The following is a 19,887-nucleotide window of genomic DNA, read 5'->3' on the forward strand; positions in this document are numbered from 1 at the left end:
TGCTGTAACTTTGAACACTTACTAAATGAACTGTTGTAAGTTGAGGGCTACCTGTAGTTTTATAATCTTTTCCAGACTAGCTAATATCAGCAGCTGGGATTTTTTTTTTAAAGATCCTCCAATATCTCTCTTGTTTAATCCATGAAATACCTGCATTGTGAAAATCAAGCTTTGATATTGAATACCCAGGATTTTGTTATTTAAATGAGCTGGGATTTACAAGCTTTCAAGCACCACGATATGTCATTTTCAGCTAATAAAAAGATGACGAAAAGGTATTCAGAGATAATTTACACAATGGAAGCAAGGTCAGTAATACTGAAAAAACAGAATAGTGGTCATAGTTCCATTATAGATCAATAGAAAAAAATTAAACCATTTGCTACATTATTTGGAAGTAATATTGCAAAGTCATTATTTGAAATAAAAGATACTTTACGTTTTTAAATTTACTTTCATTTAATGGGGCTGCATATGTACCTTTCAATGTTATATATCACGATCATAAAATGATCACAACTGCCAGCCTCCTTTGATCAAAATAGATAATTTTCTATTGTGTGCAAATATACAAAGAGTATGCAAACATACGTACAAGAATTAACAAAGATTAAGCCATGATAGTTCTATTGTAAGATACAGAATATGAATTCTACATATCAGTATTGGAAAATGAATCCTAATTCCCAATTTTCAGTAATCTTTGCCATGTTTGTATTTTGAAAGTACTGTAGAAGAAAAAAAATCTTAATATTCCTCAAAAATTAGTTACTGCTGAATTTCAAAGCATACACACAAACACTGGAGTTCAAATGGGGAATGGGAAAAAATTGAAACGAAAATGTTAATTTAATGACTTAAAGGATTAATACTTGCAATTTTAACAAAAAATGTAAAAAGCAAACAAATCTGATGAATTTAAGACACTTGATGTACAATAAAAATTATTTGAGCACTGATGCATAAATTACATTAGTTCCAAAGTAGTTTCAGACAGTTTAAGTTGTAAAAGAATATTTTCTAGGATAAAAAGTAGACACAGTAATTGTGTCCTACATTTAGCAAAGATAGGAGGAAAGTATCAACAGAACAATCCAATACCCACTGGGAAATCAACCCTACTTACTTCAATGGAATTTACTCTCAGGTAAGTTTGCACTGAAAGGCAACTTTGAACATATATCTACATGAGTTACTGGGGGCAACAGAATGGCTACAGCTTACTTTAATATGGGAATTCAATTTTCCTTAAAAGATCAATTTAAAAAAAGCACAAAGGTTTCATATTCTGCAGTTTATATGAGCCAAGGAACTTAACAAGCAAATTTTATTTTTGACTTTTTGCACAATAAGTTTAAAAAACTAACAGCATTGCTCATAGAGCAATATATTCTATTTCTAGTTCAAGTACAGCAGGAAGCAAAATTCTTTAACCTTTCAACTTGAAAAAGGACACATAATAATTAACTAGGCCTTAGTAACATAAGAGAAAACATAAATCTTGATTCTCTTGCATTATTTGGTATCTCAAAAGCCAGTCATGTGCCCTAGATTATATCTTCTTAGCTCAACTCACTGGAAGCATTTTGGACTATATTTGCAAGCTAAGTCGATATATTAAGTATATGGAAGAATGCCTAACTTCTTTGTTTTGAGATGGTATATTAATTTCCATAAATTTACCTAGTATTAATTTTAAAGAAATCTTGCATAAACTGTACTTAAAAACTTGAATTCATGAAAATGAGTGATGCATAAATCTGAACAGAGCTGGTGCTCAAGTTATGCCTAGTAAAGAGTAAGCATATGGTAATTAGTGCAAAATTATGAGATTCCAATAAGTTACATCATGAGATCTAGGACTGATAGTACATTTCTCAAAACATAATTATCCAGTTTGTTCTTGTACGTGTGTCAGTATATCATAATGTGGGGCAGTTCAGCACAATTACCAATAGCACTGTCCTAAAAGAATTTGGTTTTACCATGTATGACCTTGTTCTATGAAAAAATACCTTCAGTGAAGTATGACTCAATGCCAGACATCTTTTAGGAATACTTCCAGATCTTCATTTTGGGACTTGTCACAAAATATTACAAGCCTACCTACAGTCTCATTTAGACAAGTAGTACATTTATAGTAACAGCTTCCAAATATCGGTGTTTCAAACTATTTATCCATATGCTCAACATGGTATGAGCCAAAGCAACATTATTGATTGCAGCTCTATGTCAATCAATTTTGTTACAGAATTCTTATGAGGACAAATGTGAGGGTTTTTTTTTTACAAAAGTTTTCTTACCTTTTCTAAAGCTTTGAGATATAAAAAGCCATATTCACATGTTGCTTTTTGCAGTATTTGCATTTTTGGGTGGGGGTGACCCTTTTAGAAAAATCACTAAAATACTAATCAAAATACTTTAACTGAGATTTGTATTTGTTTTCTAAACAATATGTCTATGGGAAAGGGGTTCAGTTTTGTATCCAGTAGTGTTTCTTTCATACAAATGTAGTAGACATTTCTGTACATTGCAGAGAACGATTAATGTCAATAATGTATTAAAATGTATTAAAATATCAATCTTTCCGAAATTACCAGTTCAATAAAACGGAAAGAGCAGATACATAAATATTTGAATTCCACGTTAATAACCCAAATATAAATAATGGAGAAATGCATGTTTGGATATCATTAAGGAGTGTAGAAAATAAAGTGTGTTACATTCTGTTAGGAATAAAAAGGCACCACTAATAAGAGGCTGGGTCCAGTCATCCCTTACAGGCCACTTCATGTTCTGCTAACATTGTTAACAAAATGGACAGTCTGTTTCAGATACTGCTTTCTGGTTTCCTAACCACAAACATCACACATTCATAATAGTATTTCATCATAGATAATTCATTCACAGTGTACGTTGTCAAAACAGATTCATTCTCCATCTGAAAAATAAACAGTATTTTCTTTAGTTATCTGCATTTCATTTCAAACATGAAATGCTACTGTAATGCTACACAACTGAAATTTGCCAGCAGGTCAGTATAAGGTGAAAAATTATTTCATCTCATGTGTTCTTCCCAATTGCCCTTCTCTCCCTTCAGAGCATGTCCTTAAATAATTAGGAATCAATCACTATGCTTCTCCTGTTCCCCAACACGAACATTTACTCTCCCCTTCTCTCCACTAACACTTGCATGCTCCATTTATCCTGCGAGTTTACAAGTTTATTTTATTCTATTTTATTTTGATTCATAGTCCCCATCCATCCATCCATCCATCTTTGCATGTTTAGGCAGCTCTAAATATGCAAAAATCGTGTTTTGAGGGTCTCGTTTTTTAAAAAAAAAATCTTTTCTGCCCAAAGGGTATTTTTCTCCCAAACCTTCATTATGGAATATTGACAAATTAATCATCTTGTTACTATCACAGTAATTAATCTTGTGATGAATGAACAGAATGAGAAATTAAATATTAACATTATTATTAGTATGTGAAAGTCAACATTTCTTACCTCAATATGGAATCCATATTGTAATATTACATTTTTTATATCCTCATAGCTCAATTCAATAGATAATTCATTTGCTAAATTTTCAAAATGATAAAGAAGAGGACCTAGGACATATTAGAAAAGGCAGTAACTTTATCAACTCCTGAGATCACGAATAATTTATTCTTTTTTTTTAAAAAAACCCTGCCTCATAGCTGAAACCCATTAGGCAGTTTACAATAAAGCACACTAAAAATACAGTCTAAATAAAAAATATAAAATAAAATGCAAAATAAACACACCATTAATTATAATTATAAATTAAGACGACTGTATTATGCATTGTCTTATATTTGCAAGACAATGCAAATATAAACAATATAAAAATCCTAGCAAAATAGAAAGGTCTTAACTTGGCACTGAAATGCTGCTAGTATGGTCATCAGTCAAGCCTCTTTGGAGAAGGAATTCCATGAATGGGGTCCCACCACAAAGATTCTCCCTCTGACCTTACCTCTTCTAAGGAAAGGAGTTGAAGAGGGACTCCATAGATGATCTGAAGGCCTGGGTTAATACACAGGTAACTAGAGCCTGAAACACATTTGCATTTTCTTCCAATTTAAAGGTAGATTCTGTTGTTCTAAAATGTTTTATAAGATCCTTCTGGCAATCTACTTTGAATTGTAATGTCTGAAATGGTATACGGTCTCCTGCTTGACCTGGGAATTGGACTAGAAGATCTCCAAAGTCTCTTCCAGTTCTATTCTGTTTGGTTGCTTGACTGGTTTCTTTCCCCAAAATGAATTGAAATAAAAGACTATCAAAAGCTTTAACCTATAAACTGACAATGCTCTTAATTCAAAAGGTTTAGATCAAGCTGGAATTCCTTCGTATCATACTTAAATTACAATGTACAAATACTGCAACCTTTCTATTATATTCAAAAGATCTAGTAAATTACCTAAATTGATCCATATTCCACCCGGTTTAAGTATTTTCCATATTGTATCAATGTAATCAATGACATTGTGTGCCGTGTCTATGAAGAAACAGGTTGCTATGCAGTCCCATATATCTGTATATAGAAACAGGAACAGAGAATAGTCTAGCTGTGTAGTGAAGCTTACAGGTTACCATCATAAAGACGACTTAAGAGTAATAGTTATTTGTGTTCAGTTCAGTGTCTTAATTTTCATCCATTTCCGTGGCTGCAATCATGTGTAATAAATAGTAAATTCCAAAGAGTCTACTTATGCAGAAGAATCTAATACATTCATAATTTGTAGAATTAAACCATTTGATTTTAACTGTCATTAGCCTAAAGTAACTAGCAAGAATCTGTAGTAATAGTACTTAATTAGACATTACTAGTAATAGAGAAAACTAAAAGCAGAAGATGCTCCCTCAAGAAGCTTGTAGCCATTTAATTAAAGAAGTAGCAATGTCTTCTGCTTCCAAAAGTCCCCCCTGTATGAAAACTTTTTAGAGGAATTACCAGTTAAGTTGATTGGTTTGTCCCTCTGTCAAAACACACAGCCATGTAAAGGTAAAATGAATTCTAGTCAAATGTTAAAGGAAAACCATTTCAACCACTGTGTTCTGCGTTTGTGTTTTTTGTAAGTTTTTAACATAAAAAACCTTGAATCTATTTTAAATCATTACTTGTTCTGTAGATAGTGATTCTGGTTTATAGGTAGTCCTTGACCTATGATGGCAATTGGGACTGAAATTCATGTCATTAAGCAATGCGGTCTTAAAAACTCAACCCGTACTGCTTAGTAAAGCAATCCCTGCAGTCGTAGTTGCCACTGTGAACTGAATCCCAAAGTCAACGCAAGGCACCTTCCTGTCAGCTTACTACGACCAAGTCAGTGGAGAAGCCAGCAGGAAATTGCAAGTTCTGGGTGGTTTGCAAGCAGCTGGTAAGCAGGTAATTGGCTGCTGCCAGGAATGGGAGAACACAAGGTGCATGAGGGAGGCATGCAAGGCTCTGGGAGTTTCCACAAGGATACAAGAGGGGCATGGCAAGATTTGGGGAACGTGAGCAAAGATGCATGAGTGATGGGGAGGCACAGGAAAGGTGCATAGGGATGTGCAATGGCCAATGCCACATGAGTGTAAAGGGGATGGGGAAAGGTGCAGGGCTGGAGACTTTCTGCATCAACTTGTGACCTTCCCTGCCAGCTTCTCCATTGACTTTCTGGGAAAACTTAGCAGAGAAGGTCATAACAGGTGAGAATGTTGTGGAACATTACTATTAATTGTGAGCAGATCACAATCATATGATCAAAGGAGTGCTGGGATGGCCAGAACTCCGAAGCCTGCTTGTAGCCATCATTTGTTAAGCATCGTCATAACTTTGAATGGTTGCTGAATAAAGTGTCATAAATTGAGAACTGTCTGTATTTATTTTCTATCTGGGAGAAAAGGAAAAAGAAGCTGATCGAATCTTATTATTTTGTACAAAGACTTTCCTGCTCTTTACTGTAATGCTAAAGCACCATCAAGTCTTATTTGCTAACTGATAAAACAACCCAATGAGATCAGAGAGCCCTCTAACAACTAAATATCTTTCAGTAAAATTATAAGACACTTTAATAGAAAAATGGAGATGCACTTATTTTTTTTAACCTAAGGCTTTTTAAATTATTTACAAAAAATAATTTTAATTATCTAATATTGCCTTGTTTTTGAGAATTTCACAAATGTCATTTTCCAAGTCTATTCCTGCCCCTCCCCACTTACTACTCTCAGAGTAGATTTCTCGAAAATCGCCTGCTGTCATAGAAAAGTTGGCACCAGGAGGAAGACTGTGAGGGTCAACATCTGGGAAATAAATTGGCTGTATTTGATCAGCAGATCTCTTGTTATTGCTAAACTGATGAATCCAGGGATATAATTTATATGAATTAGTTTCACAGCATCTGTAACATAATTATCAAAAAGTTGTTATTTATTATTATTAAACAATACAAAGTTTAATATTTTATTTTGTGTTCTTTCAACATCAACACTTCTTAAAAATAACTGCTGCAAGATTTCACTTATTATTTGTAACCTACTACAAAGAAACAATTACAAAAAACATTTGCTTTTTAAAAGTTTAAGAAGACTCTTAAACAGAATTTAGTTTTCTAAGCAACTTTGAACAACTTTTAAACAACTTTATTCATTGCTTAAAATTAATCTCATTAAATCTTTAAAGTTAAAAGAGATCACAGAAAAATGTCTAACCTCTTGTAGATGATCTAAAGGGCAGGCCCATTTTTTCCCCTCTCCAGGGTATTCAGGAACTTATAAGTAAGAACAGTTTGCCTGTCTAGAGTTTTCCACTTTTATTTATAAGAAGAACTCTGGAATCAGGCAAAGACGGCAATTTAGTGATGACTGTTGGGGGTTGAAGGTTGAAGGAAACCTTTTAGCTATTTTGAAGATGAATTTTGGTAGCAGAATCTTGATGTGCTGAGAAGCACCATGCAACCCACGGACTCCCCGCCATTAATATATCAGTTCCTATTATATACAACTGAAAAATTATTTAACCAATTTGAACAGTTTGTCACCCTGAAAATGGCACCTGAAAACGGTAAGTGTAGCTGATTAAAATGAGCACATATGAAATACAATATATTCCCCCATGTAACATCCATAAGGCATATTAGTTTAGCATTTAAATAATTTAAATGTGAAATATCAAACACCCAAACATTTAAAACTCAGATAAAGAACCTGAGGTTCATGAAATAACAGTGTCAGCGCTGGCCCGTTCAAAAACACAAGAGTAGAACCACGTGTACAAGATGGTGTATGTACCTGTTCAGTACAAAATTAGAAGAAAAGAGCATAAAGAGGCTCCATTCATTTCCTTGGCAAGTGTAACCAAGCATAGCTATTTCCCAGGCCAATCTACCTAGCCCAGCACCAGGGACCAGGACATTTACTCTGGAGAGATCCCTGAAACAAGAAAAAAGGTTAATCTTTAATTAAATATACCTGAGGGAAATAATGCGAATTCATTTTGGATCGTGTCTTCTATTTCCCAAGTTTGTTTATTCTAGCAAAAAATCATCTTCAACTTGTCTACTGACTCTACACACAGAAAATTATTCGGTATTTTTATTTAAATTTGCTAAACTTATGTTTTACAATGTATATTTTTTTCTGGTCTCAGTCCTGCAAGTGGCCTGATTCTTTTAAATACTGGAAAGCTACTACAGCAATATAATTTCAGAAAAGAAAGTATTTTTTTTTTTAAATCACTGGTTTCATTCTTCAGGTTGCACTGAAGAATATTGTGATTTTTGTTTGCACTTTGCACAAACTTAAAATGTAAACCCTATGCTTGTCTTGTAACATATAATTCCACTTTATTTAAAGGGATTTCCTCCCAGGTAAATTTGTAAATAAATAAATGAACAATGGTAAGATTACTATCTACTCAGCCTTCCATCCTCCCAAGGTCGGTAAAACGAAGACCCAGATTGTTGGGGGCAATATGCTGATGCTGTAAGTCACTTAGAGAGGGCCGTAAAGCACTGTGAAATGGTATATAAATCTGAGCGCTATTTCTATTGCTATCTAGACTGGTGTATCCAACCTTGGCAACTTCAAGACCTGTGGACTTCCAGCTCCCAGAATTCCCCCGTCAGCTATGCTATACTTTGTACTTAAGACAGTGATTTACTTTCACGTTTACAAATACAGCACTGAATAATTAGTTCGGTGAATAGTTTTTGAAAGTCTGTAACATACCAGAGACCAGTCATGACCATATCCTTTATCAAAATGTTCTATTTTATTACGCTGACATCCATACCATTCTATGAAACACCATCTTATTACTTGGTGATTTCAGTGGATCCCAATAAATATAGTACTGCTATTCAAATTATGCATGCATGTTTCATTTTGCACTATGTTCTATTAAAGAGCTGTGGTGGCGCAGTGGTTAGCATATTGTACGCTAACTCACTGCTTAGTGCTAGGAATTCGATTCTGACTGGCTCAGGGTTGACTCAGCCTTCCATCCTTCTGAAGTTGGTAAAATGGGAACCCAGATTGTTGGGAGCAATATGCTGACTCTAGAAACCACTTGGAGTGGGGCTGTAAAGCACTAGGAATGTATGTAAGTCTAACTGCTATTGCTGTTAATAGAATGAAGCTGGTTAACAGATGTTTTATGATCCTCCATCTGTAATGTTTTAGGAAAATCTTTAAATACAAATCTTGACAATACCGTAGCCAGCCCATCATACAAAATGCTTTTCTTTCTGCAATGGTATATATTAAACCCCGAGAGCCTTGAGCATTACCATGCCTTTTGATGTATGTTTTGAATCAGCTTTTCCCAGCTTCTGGCCTCTCCATATGTGTGGAGTTAATTTCCAAAATTCTCAACAATAGTTATGTTGTCTAAGATCTGATGGTCTTATTTCAATAATTAGAATTATTTTAAGAATTAAAACAGTCAGCCGACTATTCCCCAGCAAAATAACTTCCTTTCCCTGAATATGAAAAATATGCTACATAAGCTTAAATAAACTTTAGACAATTTCTAAGAGTCCTGAAATGACCATGTAAAAATGATAATACGTTTTAAAACATAAAATGATACAACTATGAATACATAGGAAAAAATCCCTTGGATTATGAAAAGTTGATACTGGACAGACATGAACATTTTAAAAAACAAAATAAAAATCAATTGGACTTATGGTCATCAATTAACCTGTATCCAGGGGTGAAATGTGCCCAGTTTGGACCGGATCGCCCGATCCAGTAGCAATGGCAGCGGGTAGTTCGGAGAACTGGTAGCAAAAATCCACCCCCCCAGCATGCCCAGCTGAGCCAAGCAATCATCAGAGGGTTTTTTTCGGCCGAAAAAATGCTTTTAAAAGTAAAAAAAAAAAGGCTCTGATGATTGCATGGTTCAGCTGGGATTGTCAGAACCCTTTCAAAGCATTTTTTCTACAAGCTCTTCAGCCGAAGAGGTTGTAGAAAAAATGCTTTTAAAAGTTAAAAAAAAAAGTTGGCCACGCCCACCCAGTCACATTACCCACCCACCCCCACAGAACTGGTAGCAACAAATTTTACATTTCACCCCTGCCTGTATCCCAGTTAACTCATTAAAAGGCTCAATGGTTGTGTCTTGATTCATTTTAATGTCACATGAAAGATACTAGAACTTATATCATCATTGTTCCTAACAAGTTTCTTTCAATACAAAAACAGGAACCAATTTGTTTATATTGCTCTTTGCCCATCTTCAGGAAACATCTCTATACACATCTGAATAAGGCAAGCATACTAGGAAAGCCTTCGTAAAATCAAATGATTATGAATAGTGACTCAATCTTTAATCAAGTGAAATGTATAACATAAACAATCAGGAGGTGCTGACTTTTTAAGACACACAGCACTAAGCTATATAAGCTCATCCGTATTTTAAAGAACACTTTTATATATTAATTTTTTAATACTGCCTTTATTACTTTATAAGTAACTCAAGGTGGAAAACACATTATATTTTTTTCTCCTCTTATTTCCTCCACAACAATTCTGTGAGGATTCACTGGCCCAAAGTTATCCAGCTGGCTTTTATGCCTAAAATGGGCCTAGAACTCAAGAGTCTCCTGGTTTTGGGGCTAGCATCTTAACCACTATACCAAACATAAATATCTTTTTAAATAGTAATTTTATTAAAAACTACAATTGGAAAGATAAAAACCAATGCAAACTAAAAAACAAAATAAAAGAAATAAAAGGAAAAATAAGAAATTCATTAAAGAAAAAAAAGGTATAGAAACTAAGGGAAAAGAATATAATAAAGGGAATATATATGTCAGTCAGTCATCTCCCTTCATCCCAACAAGTCTAAGCAATTTTAGGAACTTACCACCTTCTGTTAAAATAAAACAAATGATCTCTTTTTTTCCATGTTCCATATCTTATCAATAAACAAAACTTAACTGCCTCCTCATTTCAGTCCTAATCAGCAAATGTCTATGAACGGTTACCAGAAGAAACAACATATCTATTTTAACCTTGATCAAAGAAATCAATTTTAGAATCCTTCCTTTTTTGTTAACAATCTTGATTTTTAATTCCTTCAAATAATGTACTAGACTAGAGCTTTATTACTTTTCATTTCTTTGATCCTTCCCACAAAATGCTTAAAAGTTTTAATAAGCCTCTTTTGTAAATCCATTATAAGAAACCAGGCCATTCTTTTGCCTTGTTATTTGTATATCTTTTTAATTATAATTTAAAGTATAATAATTATAATAGCATTTTATATATCCAGTAGAGCAGCTTTTTCATATCATTCTTGCAGCCTGTCATTTTTAAATAATTGTAACTTATATAATTTCCCTTTTCATAACAAATTAAAATTAATTAATTTTAATTTTAAAAATTTTAGAAATTCTAAAAATTCTAATTTGACTCCATTGTCCCAGAACAGTCTTCAATATGTCCAATGCCCAAAAAATGTTGCTTTATTCTGTATTAGTAAATCAAATTTAAGTATTATTCTCTAATTATAATCTTTAGTTCCTTCTGATTCTCTCTCCACCTTCCAAATCTCATCCTTTTTTTTTAAAGAATTCAAACCAAAGCATTTTGCCACAGAAAGGATTCTTAATTCAAATCCATCTGGACCCTTCATTTGTAACTTTCAAAAATCAAAGTAATAATCACTCTTTTGCTGCTTATTCTAAAAAATAAGGTATTTTTTGCAAGTGCTTAAACTTGCATTTAAAACTTATTTTGCTAAAGATTGAAGAAAACTCACTTAATGCTGTAAAATTTGTCAATGCCAAGATTCTTAATAGCTGAAAACCAGTTAACAAGCAATAGCTAAAAGTGATTTGAAAAGTATGTGAACCCACTGTCCTTTTTAAAGGCACAAAGCACAATTTCAGCACAATGGTTATTCTATTGTCTCCTAGAGCAGGGGTCTCCAACCTTGACAACTTTAAGACTTGTGGACTTCAACTCCCAGAATTCCTCAGCCAGCCTTGCTGGCTGAGGTATTCTGGGAGTTGAAGTCCACAATTCTTAAAGTTGCCAAGGTTGGAGACAACTGACCTAGAGCTCTAAACTGTGGGCAATGTCAAGTCCTGTGGGCAATGTCAAGTCCTTTCCTTGTCCAGAAAATAATTACAAAGAACCAGTGTACTTGCTGGCTCTTTATTTGGTCTTGGTTGCTGGCTCAACTTTTGCTCAATTTAACACAAGAATAATATATACTTCTTTTACAAAAGCCCAAACCAGTTTGAATTTCACCAAAGTTTATGACTATGTGCATCCACCAATACTGTACTGGAGCCAGTGTCATTCCATTGAAAGATTCTATTTCAGCCAGTAGATAGGATTGTTAATCTCGGCCTATATTTCTGTGTAGAGGTTCAAGCATTTTCCAGGACTAAGAGCTTCTGTGACAGATTTGGGGAAGGTAATCCTGTATAAACTGAAATCTGCTCTTGGAATATTTTATGTAATCCAATATTCAGCTTTCCCAAGTTCCTGATTGAGCAGAAAAGTAAAATATAAACTGGATAAATTTGCACTTGAAAAATCAAAGTCTTTTTCCAACTGAACAAATGATTACACTTATTTAGACTAGCCAAATTCTTTAAGAAAGGGGTTTTCAAAATGTGGAGCATAAAGAAATCTGAGGGGATTATAAATGGGGGGGAGGCTCATTCTCCCTGGACAACTGTCAGATTTTCTACAGTTTTTTGAAACTCTTGATTCAAAATAAATATGAGACAAGAAGTGAAATTAGCTTTCTCAAAAATAAAATCCAGATCTTAAAAATTATGTAAAACTAGAGCTCATTCTTACCATTAAAAATGTAATTTTTGATTCTTTTACTTCCAATGAAAATAATAAATGTGAAACGTAAACTTTTATAAAGTCACAATTCTATCTTTTTATTTGCTATAGAACAGGGGTCTCCAACCTTGGCAACTTTAAGACTTGTGGACTTCAACTCCCAGAATCCCTCAGCCAGCAAAGTCCACAAGTCTTAAAGTTGCCAAGGTTGGAGACCCCTGCTATAGAACACGGGTGTCAAACTCATGTCACGGGCCAGATTGTGACGTATCACAGCATTTTTCGCTTTTGGGGTAGGCGTTGCCTGTGCATGACATATCTGGCCAGTCGGCTGCCAGTTTGACAGGCCTGCTATAGAGGTTAAGTTTAATTTAAAAATAAGTGGTATAGTTTATTGCCCAACTCTCACTACAGTATTTATCACTAATTATAGCATTTAAAAATTTCATCTGACTGGTGTTTTGATATTGTTTAGAAAAAGAAGTAAACATTCAGAACAATGTGGGATGATTTATTTATGTATTGCTTCAATATATGTGCTAAGAAATGACAATGTATTCCATAACTTTCCAGATTAATAAGCCACATTACAGTCAAAAAACATTCTCTGCTTCTTTAAATAAAGACATATCCACATAGAATGTCTCTATTTTGTTGGTTCTTAAGATTTAACATTGTTGTCTTTGACTTTTATTGTGCAGAAAATGCCAGTGTGGTTAATGATTTGGGATGGCCATGCTATAACTTTGCTAAGACTCTGCTATATTTTGTATATAGGGCAAAATATTTCAAAATAGATCACAAATGATCAACCCCACTACCTAGTTAAAAAATGTTTTTTTTAAAAACCTTACTATAAAGAGGGGGGGGACCCTTATATTTCAAAAGAAGGAAAAAAGAAAAATGCTAATCCTTAACATTTACTAATATCCCTACACAATTAAAAAAATCACACACACATATCCCTTTTTCCACAAAGCTGGGTGGGAAAGTGGAGGTTCTTGAGAAAGTCAAACCCTTTTATTTAAATATATAAAAACTTACCGTAAATTTTTCTATATTTGAAGACATTCTTGAATGCCTTGAATCTAACAAGGGAAGGGTATTCACGTTATATTATGAATGAGCTTTTTAGCTTTTTTTTTCTTCAGTAATGCAGTAGCAATTACAAGCTGTGTTAAAGTGAAATTAAAACAGACTTCGTTTTTCCACCTTAGCCCACCACAGTTATCAAATGAATTCACTCAACACAGACAAGGGAAACATTGGACTGTGGATCAAGACTGCCATGCTATGTCCATTTAATAAAAAATCTCAAATTACTAAATCTCACCAATAAAGAGACCACTAATACTACTGCTATTCCCTTCCAGGAAGGGTTTCCTCTCTGCTTGAGATACGATTGTTAGGTCTCACAAAAGAACTGTGGTACCGAGAGCTTTTAGTTCTTTTCATCTCTGGCTCTTAAAAAATATTAAAAGGAAGATATAGCCAAGTCATCTTGTGGTCTTCTGAACATCTCTTTCCAAATTATGAAATGCTGTTATAGCTAATAAAAGAGCTATTTTACGGTAGTTAAGTGGAATGTTATTCTTGTAACAATAAACTTTACTCTCTTTGCTGATCTGTTTAGTAATAATTACATTTTAAGTGAAGCCATTTAAAAAGACGGCAAACATTCATGACGGGTTTTTTCCTTATGATCTAAACAAATTTTCAATGACCAGTTCCAATAATCTTTACCAGAAATGCATTATTGTGCATATCTTCTCTTTAAATAAATATTTTAAAAGGTATTTACCATCTGTCTTTTGGAAAGTTCTTTACAATTTCATTAATGATAGGCTGATAGCAAGAATCTCTCTCAGGTTTCCCAGTTTCACTCCAATCTCTTACAAATTGTTTCAGAGTGGATTTTAATTTATCCATGTCAAAAGTTGAAGCTGGTGTAATCTTTCCATTTCCCTAATTTAAAAAAAGTTAGCTACAGATTAATCTGATACATTATCATAACATCGTGGTTAATATAAAAATGTAGGGCTAATAACTGGAACCTAAATTAAGACTGATATCCTAAATCAACTCTTCACATATGTTACATGATACTGTCACACAATATATATAACACATCAAAAAGTTGACATTCATTATTCAGAATAAAGGTTGTTTGGTGAGCCTTTTCTCAGCAATAGCTTCTCATTGCTACTTCATATGTCCCTACAGATATCCAAATATAAGTCAATACTTGCTTTTTTGATAAAGTGCTGAGAATACATATTACATCTAGTTTATATTTACAAAGAGAACTGATAAATATGGAGTAGCAAAGAGGGAAGTAAGGAACTGAGAAGGTTAGAAATGGAGGTCACAACTGGTAATTAAATGGTGAACATGTATTTAGGTATGTCTAGTAGCTGCTGAAAACAGCTGCTAGTTTAAAACCAGCGAAAAAGGGCTAGTGATCCTAAAATGAATCAGGCAGTATTTGTGCTGCTGAAAGTCTATTAGATCATGAATCATCTAAAGTCCATTAAGTGATCCAGGAGATCATTCAGAGTGATGAAGAGGAAGAGAATTGGCACAGAGCTCTTATTTACTCTTTAAATAGGATCCAATATAATGGAAAAGAAAAAGATAAAAAAGATTTTACTAATCAAAATATCTCCAGTTAAATCAAGGCCAATTAATAGGTGTGCCTATGATTTGGAAAAAATTCCACTAATACCTGTAAGGTCTTTCTTAATTCTAAAGTAGAATTAAGTAGAATTAATTAAGTAGAATTAGGATAGAGCACATATAAGTAAAACTGGACAATAATCAGCACACACATCCATGCTTAGTTCTGACTAGAGCTGAAAATGGGTGTTTAAAAAAATCTTCCTTGTACTCCTGAAACATGATCTTATCTGAAAAGGGGAATGGAAATATTCATATTGATATGAAGAACATTTGGAACCTGTTAATCACATTTGAAAAGTTTAAGGCTAAAGAAAGGAACCATTGTTTATGTTTTGAAAGGTAGTTTAAATGTAAAGGAAAAATAAAAACTAGAATACTGTTTTGTACTATAACTGAATATCAAAACCTTCAGTAATTCCATACATAGGGATAAACTGAAGATAATAAATAGTGGGCACCTGTGGAAAGTAAGAATCAGCTTCAAGCAAAAAATCAGGGTCGAATTGGAAAAGATCTAATTACCTTTATTTCAAAAGACAAGACCAAATTTGAATGAGTGGGCATAGCTTTTGTAGAAATATAGATTATATATCTTCTATTTCTGAAAACATTCCTCCTTATCACTAATGAAAGAGAATCATGGTTTACTGGAATGGACTAGAAAGGTATTTCATTTGTAAAATCCAAGAAAAGGTTTATCAATTTTCCTAAAACTTTCTTAATTTAACCCAAGTAATTTGAAAACTATTCCATGTGTAAAAAAGCCCATCTATGAATTACTAAAAAAATTAAAATTAAAATAAGCTGGATACAACACAATTGCTTTTTTAGAAATAAAATGTTCAACATACATCACCATCATATTCTCTATTTTCAAACATCTGGGTACAGTCATTCACAATAGACTGCAAGATCCCTTGATTGTGATCAACACATTTTCGAATCTTGTCAAGATGAGGGAGAAACTGAGGTACCAATTTCTGTTGCACGGCTGGAAGTGTTCTAAATTGTCTCTCTGCACGAGTCACTCTTTCATGCATATTAATTCTAGAAATTAAAAAAAAACAAGTATCAAAAATGAGTAAAACAAAGTTCTCTTGGTATCAGTCTTATAAATTTTCAGTGGATTCCCATTTAGAAACATTTTTAATCACATATATAAATTTATCAGATATAATTTCACTCCAAAGTCAATATGCTAGTACATGAGAACATATGGTTAGAATCCTGGCAAAATTAACAATTTAGGATCCCATGAATTTCATTGCTAGAACAAAACAATGTTCCAAAATCTATATGTTTCTGGTACTTGGATCACATTGTTTTTAAAAAAGTGATAAATGCATATAGTCTGTCATCTGTAGCCATTTAGATTTATAAAATTTGTAAAACAGCACACAGATATTGTTTCAGAAAACTTTTAAAGCTTTTAAACTTTTGCTAAATTGTTGACTTCATTTAAATTGTTATGTGGCTGTTTCAAATGGTTCTAACATATAGAGATACAATGTATTTTATAATTTAAATTATAGACATTGCCATTGTAGAAATGCAATTAATAAACATAACGTTTTTATTGAAAACACAACTAAAAATCACCAATAATCTATACTAAGATGAGCTGCAGATTTGAAAGTTCCATTACCTTCACAGACACAATTGGTACAGGCTAAAAAGTGTTAAAAAGAGGATCCTGTTGACATTCATTTTGATGAATTCCTAACACTAACCACAAACTAAAACACTAAATCAATGAATATGAACATGGCAATAGATTTGGAAGTAGTAATTTAGAAAACTTAATATGCTGTGTAATTGACACTGTGTAATATGCTGAGTAGTCTTCATCTACTCTATGATTTTGGAAACAGAAATGAAATGATAAGCATTTAAACAATCCTGTCCACAACTACTCAGAATTTTGCTATATTCAATAGGTCTTACTGCCAGGAATCCTTAGCTTGTGTGTTTGCTTTTGTTCAATTATTTGTGACTCTTCATGATCTAATAGACCTCATTCCCCCAAGTTTATCTGATAGTTACAGCTTTTTAAATTCTTGAAAGGTTATGCATATATAATCAGTGTTATCTACCCATTTTGTCTTCTGTTGGCCTTTTTTAAATTCATTTTTATATTTTCAGTGACCTTCTCTAGTGATTCTTTTCTTCATATTATATGTCCAAAATATTTAAACTGCAATTTTTATGAGTGCTTCCACAAGTAGCTTCATTTTATTTTCTTTAATATCAAAGAGAACTTAGAAGTTAGAATAACTTTATTGTCACTAATCTGCAGACATTAAAATGAAATTTCGTTGCATACAGGTCACAAAGGGTCACCACCTCCAATAAATATTACGTAAACAATTTGTTTGTTTATGTAGTGTATATTGATCACACTAAAGAACAAATAATTTGTTCTTTATGTAATCCATGATATTGTCAACAATTTTTCCAGTAGAACAACTCAGAGAGATCATTTTTTTTCATTCAGACTTTTTGAGGACCCAGTTCTCAAAACCATGTTACAACTTGCAGAACCATGGCCTTCAAAATACATGCATCTACTCAGGTGTGATGTCTCTGTAGTTTAACAAGTTATCTAAATCTGCCATAATTCCCTTAAACAGGCGACATCTCTTCATTTCATGGCTTATATAATAGAAAAGGTGTGCTCTAAAACAGTATTCCCAACTGCTCTCTCATAATCTCCACCCAATGATTAAGTTCAATAGGAACCCTAAGTGGCATTTTACTTCAGAGTAAGTCCCAGTGTACTCAGCAGAGTGAATGTCTGAGTAAATATTTATTAAATGTTTTTCCCTAGAGCCTACGCTTGATTGTGAGGCCCACTGGGCTGAAAGAAAGTGAACTGGTCCCAAGTCCCTCAATGGGTTTCCATGATTTGAGGCCGGGCTTGAACCGGGTACAGGTAGTCCTTGACTTACAACCACAATCAAGCCCAGAATTTATGTGGCTAAGCGAGAAATTTGTTAAGCATGTTTTGACACCATTTTACCACTTTTCTTGCCACATCTGTTAAGTGAATCACTGCAGCTGTTAAATTAGTAACACGGTTGTTAAGTGAATCCGGCTTCCCCATTGACTTCGCTGATCAGAAGGTCGCAAAAGATGGACCACCCCCCACCATGCTGCAAGCCTCATAAATAGGAACCAGCTGTCAAGCTCCCAATGCAGATCTCCTGACCGTGGATGCTACAATGGTCATAAGAGTGAAAAATAGTCCCAAGTCCCTTTCTTCAGTGCCGTTGCAACTTCAAAGGGTCACTAAAGGAACTGTCGTTAAGTCGAGGACTACCTGTTATTTCCAGCCCTTGTTCACTCAAGCTCCCCACCATTAGCAGCAGCCTCCGTGGGTAGATATCGCTATGAACTGGCGGATCCGAGTCAGGGCTCCTATACTCTACACAGCAGGTAATGGGGATGAAGGGTATCATAGTAAGGGGGGGGGGTTGAATCGGTTACCCATAGTAACGGAAGGCATTGATAATTCTCCGGAAGAGTAAGCGGGGAGTAATCGGTTACCCATAGTAACGGAAGGCATTGATAATTCTCCGGAAGTGGTCCCGTTCCTGCTTCTCCTCCTCTTTCCCGTCCAACTTCGTGGTCGCCAACTGCGGCAGAGAGTCCCGCTCGCACCTGGTGTTCCCTGCCGCCTCTTCTCCATCCCGTCTGGGCGGCTCCGCCTGTTCTTCGTCTTCCTCGCTCTCCCGGCTGTCCCCGCACATCGCCTTGCCCCGCCGCGGCGGCTCCTGCTGCCCTCGCCGCAACAGAGCGCACGCGGTGGGCACCGACATCTCGGCCGCTTTCCGCCGACGCCGAGAGCGAACGGCCGCTCGGGCTCCACGCGCCCTTTTCCGCGCATGGTGACGCGCTTCCGTATTCATAGAGAACAGCTGTTAAGGCGGCGGGTCAGCCAACCGCCTTTTTCAGAATACGACTCCCTCTCTCGGCCGGGCACGGCTACCCAATGCGCAAGCGCGTGACAGGAGGGGAGGGGGGAAGCGGGCGACCCGCCACGCATGCGCGTTTCAGCACCCGCGCCTGGTTTAAGATGATGAAGAATGGAGCAACTCATCAGTTTCGGACAGAAAAACGAGCGGAATGAAGGCTGAAGCTCTGGCTGGCTAGAGCTGTGGGTCGCTTCCCGTTGATGGCCCGTGCGATTTGTTTCCGACCTGGCTCAGCATTCCATTGCTCCTAGGTCAGAAACGAGAGGATGGGGTTCTGCATTTCCAAATCCTACGTAACTCATGGGACTCTCACATAAGCATGGGTGCAATTAAGCTATTCCCCCATGATGCCATCCTGTATTGAATATCTGCAGAGGTTCCTCTAAAGTGCGATTCTTAGCCTACGATGTATCTCAAATTCCCATCAGGGGCGCTTTGATAACAAAGGATTACCACCCCTCCGGAAGTAAACAATAGGCTGGTGCAAATTTGCATGGTATACCTATCGGGAAAAGAACTCCATTTGAAATGTATAGGCAGGGTCCCTCCTGCCTGAGCAGGGGGCTGGACTAGAAGACCTCTAAGGTCCCTTCCAGCTCTATTCTGATTGGATTGATTGAATTTCATAATAGAGGTTTGCTCAGAAATCTGCATGATCAAGTCACAGGAAAAATATTCTTAAACGAAGGACCAATATTAGTACTTAAGAATACAAAGATGCTCCTTTTTTTTTTCTTCCCAAAACGTGAATTGAAAAGCCAAGTTTCCATTTTTTTCTCTTAGAAAAACAAAACAAAAAATATAAGTAAGGTAATAATATAAGTAATAATAGTGTATTAGAAAATCTTAGCCAAAGTATTTCCTTCTTGAGATCGCAATATATTCTGTAACCGAGTGAAAAAATTAG

General features: G+C 35.0%; 1 protein-coding gene across 3 annotated transcripts; it reads right to left on the reverse strand.

Annotated features, from left to right (window-relative positions):
* Positions 1-344: 344 nt before the first annotated feature.
* On the reverse strand, positions 345-18,976 carry CARNMT1 (carnosine N-methyltransferase 1). Of its 3 annotated transcripts, none has more exons than XM_058173147.1 (8): positions 18,553-18,976; positions 15,858-16,053; positions 14,129-14,292; positions 7,303-7,443; positions 6,235-6,413; positions 4,451-4,564; positions 3,511-3,614; positions 345-2,941 (listed from the first exon to the last, which is right to left on the reverse strand). In XM_058173147.1, the coding sequence occupies exons 1-8, from the start codon at positions 18,912-18,914 to the stop codon at positions 2,831-2,833; spliced, it is 1,371 nt and encodes a 456-aa protein (XP_058029130.1). In that variant the 5' UTR covers positions 18,915-18,976; the 3' UTR covers positions 345-2,830. The 3 variants fall into 3 exon arrangements, with proteins under 3 accessions (XP_058029130.1, XP_058029133.1, XP_058029132.1); XM_058173150.1 differs by having other exon boundaries at positions 18,493-18,631; XM_058173149.1 differs by lacking the exon at positions 3,511-3,614.
* Between the last annotated feature and the right edge of the window lie 911 nt (positions 18,977-19,887).

Source organism: Ahaetulla prasina, chromosome 2 (assembly GCF_028640845.1).
Source record: "Ahaetulla prasina isolate Xishuangbanna chromosome 2, ASM2864084v1, whole genome shotgun sequence".
Lineage (NCBI taxonomy): Eukaryota > Metazoa > Chordata > Lepidosauria > Squamata > Colubridae > Ahaetulla > Ahaetulla prasina.